This window comes from Poecilia reticulata, linkage group LG12, assembly GCF_000633615.1.
Source record: "Poecilia reticulata strain Guanapo linkage group LG12, Guppy_female_1.0+MT, whole genome shotgun sequence".
In the NCBI taxonomy this organism is placed as follows: domain Eukaryota; kingdom Metazoa; phylum Chordata; class Actinopteri; order Cyprinodontiformes; family Poeciliidae; genus Poecilia; species Poecilia reticulata.
In genome coordinates, this window is record NC_024342.1 from 19,330,137 (window position 1) to 19,341,432 (window position 11,296).

The window sequence follows — 11,296 nt, forward strand, 5'->3', positions numbered from 1 at the left end:
TATTATATTGATATAATATATATCAATATATATATTATATATATATATAATATCAATATTATATTGATATAATATTGATATAATATATCAATATATTGATATTATATCAGATATATTGATATTTGATATAATATCAGATATCAATATCTGATATTTCACTATATCAGATATTGTGAAATGGTGGTGAACTTTATATTTTGTAAAAGTTTTCAGTTCTGTGATCGCTGAAACCATAACTGGCCTATTTTGTTCAACCTTAGTTTCTAAAAGCATACTATAAGTTCTAAATTTTATTTACACTTAGGTGGGGCCTATTTGTTAAAATTTCCATTTTCTGTTTAATACTGTTATACAGGGGTGAAAGTAAGGGGGTACGGTCGGGTACTGCGTACCCCTAAAAGATTTAGCGGGAGTACGCAGTACCTGCAAGAGAGGGAGCTACTGTCTGCTGTAAAAAATCATTGGGTTCACTGTGCAGCCATGAGTTCACTAGATTTTCAAGAACAATTAGGTGACAAACTGAACGCCGCCAGGACGATGAGACCAGCACTTCCTCCTCTGACTGGCTTATCAAAAAGTTAATAACTTTATTAAAGAACAACAACAACAAAAAAGTTAACAAAACGTGTTCAAATTAATGACCCATCAAAAATAATAATCTCAGTAATCTCAGTGGCGGTTTCAACAAGGTGTTGCGCAATTCTGTGCGTTTCGGTTCCATTATCAAAATAACTGGCAGAGCAGGAGTTTAAAATTAACTAATCAACCTCCGCTGTGTTCATGAGAGGCTTATTAATGATCGCAAAATAAATTAAAACCTTATAGCGAACTAAATGTTTTAAACGTAATCTGTGCTCAGCTTGAGGAGCGAGCGGTTGCCACGGCAACGGGTGTGCTTAAACGACAAAGAGAGAGTAAAAAGGTGCGAGTGGTTTTGAGTTGATCACCTGTTCAGTTATTTTACCTTTGTGGACCTTTGCATCACAGCCGCTGTAGTTTCTGAACGTTCAATAAACTTGGACTAATTATCTCGTTCGTCTGTGACTACACGTCATTCACAACAAACACCAAACACGGTAAATATGTTTCATTAAGTATTTAACAAACAAATGACTTCTACCGTGATAATTATGTCAAATTAAAGTGTCGAATTTAAAAAATAATAGTTTTACTGCTCTCTGGAATCTCGCTTTGAGCTCAGAGTCTGAGACATTATTCCTCTATCAAAAATTTTTTGCTTCTTATTTAGTGGAAATATTGATGTTGATGAGATTTTCTCCAAAATAATAACCTTTTTCAACCTTTATAGCTCCACTGTTGAAAATGAGGCTCTAACATTCACAAGTAACAGTGAAATAAAATCCAGTCCAACATCTGGTTTGAGGTGATTCCTCTGGAACCTGTTAGAGGGAAAATAACCCAACTCCAGAAAATGTGCTTTTAACTTAACAGAGCTCTGTGGTTCCTCCTATCAGTGTGAGAGTCAGGGTGAGGAGGCGCCATGTTAGGAAGACGAAGTGGAAGCAGCAGGATCTTCAGAACAGGTCATGATGCTAGGCTACTGATTATCCCTCTGTCTGGACACAGGATCAATAGAACCAGTTTAAAAGCTAAAATGAATGGTTATATGCCAGACATGGAACTGGGATGCACTCCATGCCAAGATGTTCAGAATTTAGGTCTCATGGCATCTCAAGGTGTCAACATTGCAGCCAGTGGGTTGAGGGAAATACAACTCCATTTTGTAACAATGCAAGATGCCCAGCTTTTCTCGCTTTGCAAAAGAATTCATCAGCACAGAAACTCCAAAGCACACAAAGAAGCAATTGTGTGTGTGTGTATATATATATACACACACACATTTGTCATAGTACCCCCAAGAATTTTAAACTACTTTCACCCCTGCTGTTATAAATTCCTAACTTACCTAGTTACTGTCAAAAAACCGAGATGTAACAAATATCCTAATATAAATATTATTACCTTAATATACATAAATATGTCACCTGACATATTTATGTATTTTAAAATACCACACATTTATTGAGTAAGGACCTAAATCACAAACAAATTAAAATTCAAAGTTTTTAACGTGCATAATAATAATAATAATAATAATAATAATAATAATAATAATAATAATAATAATAATAATAATTTCAACTGTTATTCAACTAGTTCTTGATTACTTTACTGCAGATCAGCAGGACATAATTAAAACTGTCACTGCCTTTTCAACCAGATCCTAACATTTGATTGGTTAAGCTGCATGCTCGTGTTGACCACAATATAGTCACGCCCATTGTTTACGATGCGTACGATTAAGAGAATTATTATAGAAATGGTGAAATAATTTAAAGAATATTTGGTTTGGAAGATAAAAATGTGTTTTAAGCGTGTTAAAATTTGTATTCATGACATAAATTATGTATTTGTTCCATATTCCAATAATAATGTACCCTTGTTATTATTTAAGGTTTTTTTTTTTTTCTAAAAACTGTGGTATTTGGAGATCAATAAGAAATTAACCTATGAGCTTTGTGTTGTGTGCTTTGGGGGGGTTTTAAGCACCTTGGAGAACTCCGCTTTACGTCAAGGCGCACCGCTTAATCCGTGGTTGTGCGTGAACTACGTCAAATCTGCGCAGCAGCACTAGACCCAGCAGCAACACAGCTGCATTGTCTTCTTTTCTTTATGCTCTCTCGGATTTTTGCTACATCCAGAATATGGCGACTCGCTCCCAGGATGTGACAGGTGTGATGGATGCTGCGGGGAGGATCTGATGGCGGAGGTGAGACTTGCACATTTCTTGCACATTTTACGCTGAGCTGTGCTGTATTGTTGTGCCTAACTAAAATGCTCATGTTGATCCCTTTTTTTTTTCTTTTTTTTTTTTTGTGCCCATGCTGTAGGTCGGGTTTCACGGGATTGGCTGGAAGCTGATGTCATTCAGGAGCTGCGCTCTGCCCGTCTGCATGATATAAACAACATGGACATCGCGCATTCCCCACACACTAAATATAGCTATTAAGGCCACAGGAGGGGGAGAACTGGTGTTATTCCGAGACAGGGGGCCGTCGTGGTGAACTCAAGCCACCTGAACTATCTTCCGGGGATTTATCTTTTATTGGGCCCTCAGAAGGAAAACTCGATTCTGACCAAACATGCCCTCGGCGAACAACGTGAGATCCAGGGCGCGGGAGAGGAACAGCGTCCTGAGCAGACCCGAGTTCATGTCTCTCAATCATCAGCCCCTCCGTGGCGGCTCCGGGCCCCCGGAGAACCGCTGCGGTCCTAAACGCGCGCCTCAAACCAAGCACCAAGCGATCCAGAAGAGCGAAGAACCTACCGACGGCGGCAGCAAGGACAGAAGAGAGTCCACCAAGATGCCAGAGGAGGACTGCATGCAGCTCAACCCTTCCTTCAAAGGGATAGCAATGAACTCCCTCCTCGCCATTGACATCTGCCTGTCCAAACGAATGGGGGTGTGCGCTTCCACGTCGTCCTCCTGGGGAGGCTGCAGGTCCATGGTGGCCCTACTGGCGCTCACGGGGCACGGCATCACGTGGATCATTGGCACTATCGTATGTCTGACACGGAGCAACACTCTGGCTGGTCAGGAGGTCCTGGTCAATCTGCTGCTGGGTAAATAAATACCACATCACATTCGCCAAGTTGCAACACGCCAGATCATGATTTGGGGGCGATTCTGATTCACATCCACTTTTTGCTGCTTTATTTCTTTGTCTCGTCCATAAATTCTTATAAAATCTGACACATCAACTAAAATGTTTTAAGTTAAAACCTTTGCTTTAATACACGGGTTTATTATAAGTGAAGTGTTATAATCAGAAATTTTTCATTGTTTCACAAAAATAGAAACATGGGTAAAAGTGACGATTAGTGATACTGATTCTCCCACTGTGAGCAGACAATTCTAAATTAAATGGCATTTTTAAATAACACCAAAAAAAATAAAAACATTACTTTCACTAGGTCATAGTTAAAACAAGGATCAGGATAGGATATTTACAGTATTTATAGGCTCTATATTTTTATGAGAGAAAAGGACACAGTGTATAGCCACACAAAGCTTCTTATGCTGAAGAAAAGCATCCCACAGCATGATGCTGTCGCCACCATACTACATCATGGAAAAGGTGTGTCCAGGATGATGTGCAGTGTTACTTTTATGTTCCATAGATTTTTCTGATGTAAGTTCAATTTTAAGTCTTATAAGAAACACATTTGCTCTGTTAGGCTTGTGGCAAACTGCAGTTGGAAATGGATTTCTTTCAACAACGGGTTTGTTTTTGCCCTTCTTCGACAAAGGTCAGATTTGCGGATTGCATGTTTAATAGTAGGCATTAATTAATTAAGTCATTATTCAACCTGAACTGTGGTACAGGGCAGCTCCTCCAGAGTTGCACGGCCCTCTTCACTGCCTAAGTGATTGATGCTCTTCTTGCCTGGTCAGGTTGGTCGTGTTAAAATAGGTTTGCAGTTCCTCACTCTTTTTATCTGAATGATTGATGGAACGCTGCTCTGTGAGAGCTTCAAAGCTTCTGACATACTCCTTGTGTGAGTCAGTCACATAAAAAATCCAACTAAAATAGGTTAACATTTGTTGTAAAAGTAACATGTGGAAATGTTTTAGGGATGTGAGTATTATTTTAGAAAGTTCATGCTTAAATGACATGCTCAAAATAATGCTAGCTCCAAAATATTGCAAGAACATCTTAAAAACATTCAACCATAGGTAGAGTGAGATCTTGGATAATCCTTTCTTTTTGTGCGGTTTTGATCCCAATGTGTAAAGGCTTCAACAATCTGTATAAAGTTTATCAATTCAATATTTGGAAAATGTGAATCAAGAGAAATGTACTTGCACGATGAACAATAACTCTTGTATTTAGCAATTTAAAAAATATGTTTATTGTCAAGAAGTTTGATAACTTACTATCTTTTAGAAAATTCAGTTTTATCTCAAACTATTTTTTTCTTTGAAACTTTTGCGTTGCTTACTTCCATCCATCCATCCATTTTCTTCCGCTTATCCGGGRTCGGGTCGCGGGGGCAGCAGCTTCAGAAGGGAGGCCCAGACTTCCCTCTCCCCAGCCACTTTTTCCAGCTCCTCTGGGGGAATCCCAAGGCGTTCCCAGGCCAGCCGCGAGACGTAATCCCTCCAGCGTGTCCTGGGTCTTCCCCGAGGCCTCCTCCCGGTGGGACGTGCCCGGAACACCTCACCAGGGAGGCGTCCAGGAGGCATCCTTACCAGATGCCCGAGCCACCTCAACTGGCTCCTCTCGACGTGGAGGAGCAGCGGCTCTACTCYGAGTCCCTCCCGGATGACCGAGCTTCTCACCCTATCTCTAAGGGAGAGCCCAGCCATCCTGCGGAGGAAACCCATTTCGGCCGCTTGTACCCGTGATCTCGTTCTTTCGGTCATGACCCAAAGCTCATGACCATAGATGAGGGTGGGAACGTAGATCGACCGGTAAATCGAGAGCTTCGCTTTTTGGCTCAGCTCTCTCTTCACCACGACGGACCGGTACAGCGCCCGCTTCACAGTAGACGCTGCCCCAATCCGCCTGTCGATCTCCCGCTCCCTTCTTCCCTCATTCGTGAACAAGATCCCCAGATACTTAAACTCCTCCACTTGAGGCAGGACGACCCCCCTGACCTGGAGAAGGCACTCTACCCTTTTCCGGCTTACTTCTATACATTAAAAACTGCTTAGATGACTTTCAAAAATATTTTTGATTTTTTTGCAAAGGACTCAACACATAGCTCAGACAGAAACAATAATCTTGACATTCCTAAAAAAAAACATCCTAATCCTACACTTCAGAGTTCTCAACATCATTCCCGTGTTCCATTTATTTTGGAAACATAAGATGAACATCAAACTAAAAATCAGATCTTATTGTAATTTCCCAATTACGATAAGATATTTATGTTTCATATTTGATGCTAGGTTCTATACGTAACCTTAATCAAAAACTTTAATTGCTAAATTTTGATCTGAGCAGTGAAAAGCTTGTTTGCATTATTTCATTTTTAGGTTGTGACATGTTCAGACTCGTAAATAATTTTGCTTTATTAAATGTCTTCTTTTTTTTTAGCCTGCACCACAAACAAAGCTTGATCTCTTCAGAATCATTCAGACATCTGTGTGTTTCTAGTCACATGTTTGCAGGTCTCAGCACAAAATACAGATTAATCACATTGAAAGTATTACAAATCTACTCACTGAGGCCAAGCTGGAACTGATTGGAAGCCAACAAATCTCTGGATTTGGGACACTGTTGCATTGTGTTTGGGGTATTATTTGAGTTCCTGTGCTTGTTCATTATTATTATTATTATTATTATTATTATTATTATTATTATTATTATTATTATTATTATTATTATTATTATTATTATTTATTTATTATTATTTTTTTTTTGTTCAGGAGGAAATCCACAAGAAGAAGCGACAGAAGTAATATTTAATGGTGACCAAAAGTGTTTTCGATTTTATATATTTCTTGATAACGCTGTCATTTCGGAGTTCAGTTAAAAATGATACACTATTTTTTTTTTTTTTTTTTTTTTGCAGTTCTGTAGTTTTGAAACAATCACTTTCCCTTTTCATGCAGAGGTTTTTGCATTATTATCAATCACTGTAGGCTTAGAGGAAAACATAATAAATATTTTATTCAGTTTTATTAAAATTTCTCTAAATTTGCAAAGGCATTAAATTTTCCGAGTTAGAAAAAAAAAAGCTTTTTATAATTCTGAATGAACACAACATGTTTGCACTAATTATAATCAGGTTTTAGTGAAAATCTGTTTGTTGGAAAGCCAATGCATTTTTACTCCTCATGTTTTGGTATTTTTTTTAAAATAACATTTTAATATCTGAATTTTTATAATGAAATTGAATATTTGAATATTTAGTTATATAAACCTCCTGAAACCACATTTTGAATGCCTTGCAGAAACATCTATATATATAAATTATATACATATATATACTTAACTTAACTCCAATCCAAAGCCACGCGGCATTCTGGGGGATGTAAGCAGAGGGAAGACTTTAGTTGTTCAAACTCTCATGGCCAGTTTAGCAAGATTTGTGGCATTAGCTAACTCACTCACTCACTCTTTGGTTACCTAGCAATAACCTGTTGAGTAACATGTGTAGCAACAGTTTAAGCTTCCCCCACTGTGCCTCATTACTGCTTAAAAACAGCGGAGTGGAGTGAAAATTGTGGATGAAACAGGAAAGGTCATGCTGCCAGTTTGGCACTATTTCAGATATCTAAAACAAACAAACAAACAACAACAACAAAAAAACGAATTAATTATTATCAATATATACTGATATGACACACTTATATTGTGGCACATTTTTCAGCCCTATTCTGTTTTGGATTAAGGTTTGTACTTTGACTGGGCCATTCCAACAAATTAATATGTTTTGATTTATACCATTCCCTTGGTTTAAATCTGGCTGCATATGTTCGGTGTCTTGCAGCTGGAATAAATAGCATTACGAGAACGCTGAATCAGGCTACCAAACCCAGTTTGTCAGACAGTTGATTTTAAGTGTGTGACGACGGCAGACTTGAAGTTGGAGATAGCAAAGGGAACATGGATATTTCTGGGACTGTCGCTGAGTTATAAAAAGACTCTACAAATTTCCGGCATGCGAACTTGGAGCAAATGTTGCTTGGTGTTATTGTATGCCACACTGGTTATTCTTAGTCGCCAAGATATCTGTTTTCACATTTATTCCAGTTGTTTTCAGACTCAGCAGGATTGCGAGACCTTACAATAGTGAAACAAGCACACGAAAGAAAAATCTGTATTTCACTTGCTGTTATTATCAGGAGGTGTAAAGCAGGACATTGTACAGCTTATCATAGCCTATTTGACAGTCGGATTACTGCTTGCATGCTTGAACAAATACATTGATCGATAACTTGAAATATTCCAAGAAATGAGAGAAGTGCTAAGTGACATTAACCTCAACTGAAAAACAAGGGAATTAAAAAATAGAAACGCTAATAAGATACACAGAGGAAAGTGTTACAACTGACTGCATGTCATCGGTTTTAACCATTTATTATTTATTTATTAGACTGTTTTGTTGCCTGTTATTTTCAGCAAATGTGTGTTTTTGATATTTCTAATACAGTATATATTTCCACTTGTTTTGTAATTAACATTGCATATTCCATATCACAAATCTTTTGCAAGAAAAGCTAAAAGGAAAAGTCAGATCTGCCATCTATGTCGTGGATATATACTGCTCAAAAAAATAAAGGGAACACTTAAACAACACAATATAACTCCAAGTAAATCAAACTTCTGTGAAATCAAACTGTCCATTTAGGAAGCAACACTGATTGACAACGGGGACCCTCGTCGGGTCAATCAGTGTTGCTTCCTAAATGGACAGTTTGATTTCACAGAAGTTTGATTTACTTGGAGTTATATTGTGTTGTTTAAGTGTTCCCTTTATTTTTTTTGAGCAGTATATATAAACTAACGACTCACTTTAGTGGAAACCTTTATGCAGTGAAAATCTTTGAACACTTTATGCACAGCATTAAGATTTTGATTCTTCCACTCTCATTTGTTCTCATAGCCCTCATCCTTGATGTCATGACGGTTGCTGGAGTCCAGAGACTGGTGAAGCGCAGAGGACCGTGGGAGATGGCGCCAGGCTTCCTGGATTGCGTCGCCATGGACGTGTACTCTTTCCCTGCCGCTCACGCCAGCCGGGCCGCCATGGTCTCCAAATTCCTGCTGTCTCACCTGGTTCTGGCCGTGCCGCTGCGCATCCTGCTGGTGCTGTGGGCCTTCCTGGTGGGCATTTCTCGAGTGCTCCTGGGTAAACACCACCTAACTGACATGGTGTGCGGCTTTGCTCTGGGCATGTTTCACTTTAGTCTGATGGAGACAGTGTGGCTGTCCTCAAACACCTGTCAGACTCTTATATCCATAAGTACACTCAGCTGGAGCCCTTTTTATTGAGCTTTGCTCAGCTTACATGACGTTGCAACTGATATTTCAACTGTGCAATACTGCAGACTTTGATCTTTGGTCTCAAGGAGCTATTTATGCAGCAGTAGGGAGGTTTTACTAAGCTGTGACCACAGAAAGCTGATATTTTGGATGCAGATGCTGACTTGCATGCAATAAGCAAAAAAGAAAAAAAAAAGTCACACGGGCCCCTGGGCCCTTCAGGATTTTCATACAGCTTCATAAACTCTAGATTTTATCGTTAATCCCCAGTTTTAACAAATATTGAAGACAAAAGAAAAGGAAAATTTTTATCCTGTTTTTTGGTTGTATCTTGCCTCCATTCAGTTTTGCTATGACTCACTCTTCCTCTTCTTTTCTTTGATTTTTTTTTTAACTGACACTGTGTTGAACAGTGTAGGGAGTTGGTTGTAGAACGTATCCTACATTTCATTATTCTTATTTGGCACTGATGTAATATTTGTATATTTTTGATGGATTTTTTTGCACTTTTTATTGTGAAGTTCCACTCTTTACCCTTTTTTATGCAGCTGATTTGAACCATTTATACACAGATGCCAAGGAGAATTCAACACTTTTCTTGTACTTTCAAAAACTAACCTTACAAATGGTATTGGTTTGTCATTAAAGGCTCTCTGCCTCACTGAAAAGCTGCAGCGTATGCGTGCATATGAAGGGGGTTTTGTTTATTTTCTTTCTTATTTTTTGGTGGAACTTGTTTGACATTTGAAATGAACAATGTACAGTGTACATGAGTTAGCTTTGTACTGTGCAGAAATCTGTGTACAATGTTTACACTTTGTTGCTGCATCTCAAAAATAAAACCAGATATACAGTTGCAAAMTATGTCTTTGGGTTTTATCAATTCTGTGGCACAAAATTTCCAATAACAAAAACAGTTTTTTTTTTTGTTTGTTTGTTTGTTTGGGGTTTTTTTTATGCAGAAATGATAGTGACTTGAGTTTCTTGAGGTTTTACCAATCCTATCCAGGAATAAATATGATTAATGAGATGTTTACCTGAATGCTAGGGGTTCATTCGAATACATTCATTGGCTTCAAGCATCACAAGCACTTCACTGTATCACATGTGGTTCTACAGGGTCAGCAAAAAAAAAAAAAGATGTGTGGTTCATTGAAATCCTAAGTTATGTACAATACCTTCTCAAAGCTTTCACACAACTTGAAATGTATGTGCCGGAGAAACAAGCACATACATTTTTCTGTGTAGCTGTCACTGAATTACTGCACATGCAACGAGATCTCTCTACCATGTGGAATGTCGGACATGAGCAAAATTGTATTCATCCATACTGACTTCCAAAGGGTAAAATTATTTGTTGACCTTTGAACCGTATGTATGAGGGGTTCTGCTGACGTATAGCTACACTGACTTCTTATCAACAGTGAATTTCAATCTGTTGTTTCTTCACACCTCAATTATACTTGTGACCCAAATATTCACAAACTAAACAGGGCCTGGACAGAAAGCTGTATTATTTCACAATCACACAAAAAGAAGCAGCACTAATGCAAGGCTTTGTGGTTTTTAGCACAGTTATAATCAGGAACTGAAACTACTTATTCTACTTCCTGAACCTTTACAGAAATTATTGCATTACAAAGTTGTCTGCCAAGTTGGTCTATTAACAAAGAAAAAATTCCAATGTAAAATTGTTAGGTTTTGTTGTTGCAACATGATAAAAAGTGAAAAAGGTTCACATCCTGTTGAAAATGTTTGTAAGGTTCTGTTGTTATGTTGAGTCAAAAGAGACAGAGTGTTTCCTCGTATGTTTTACAGCAAAAACTTTTCTGAAAAATCTTTTCAAAAAATAGTTGAGGGGATCCATCATTGTACAAAGATGATCCATCAGTGTCCAACAACTGAGAACATTTCATAGATAAACCAGAACAACAAACAGTTTCTTCCAAACTAAAACATAAAAAGATAAGGAATTTCTAAACAACTTGTTAAAATTCAAATTCAAATTTGTTCTAAAATGCCAGAATTTTTGCAGCTCTGTATGAACAGAATGGTTTGTTTCTGAACATGTGTAAGAGTTGTTGCTTCAAAATCAAGCCCTTTCGGCTTGCCTGGTGTGATACCAAAATATTGTGCCTCTGGACTATATCTGCCCTGCTCATGCAGTTGGTGTTCACAGACCCCACATGTCCCTCTATTGTGTCTTTCTCCTAATTTTGAGCTGTGTTTCAGTTAGATTAAGGTAAAATCAGACTCAACAACCTTTAGGTGCCTCA

The 11,296-nt window shown here is 38.1% G+C and overlaps 1 protein-coding gene across 1 annotated transcript; it reads left to right on the plus strand.

Moving 5' to 3' along the window:
• Positions 1 to 2,612: 2,612 nt before the first annotated feature.
• Positions 2,613 to 9,881, plus strand: LOC103473848 (inactive phospholipid phosphatase 7). The gene is made up of 3 exons (XM_008424418.2): positions 2,613 to 2,791; positions 2,913 to 3,645; positions 8,641 to 9,881. The coding sequence occupies exons 2-3, from the start codon at positions 3,165 to 3,167 to the stop codon at positions 9,027 to 9,029; spliced, it is 870 nt and encodes a 289-aa protein (XP_008422640.1). The 5' UTR covers positions 2,613 to 2,791; positions 2,913 to 3,164; the 3' UTR covers positions 9,030 to 9,881.
• Positions 9,882 to 11,296: the final 1,415 nt, after the last annotated feature.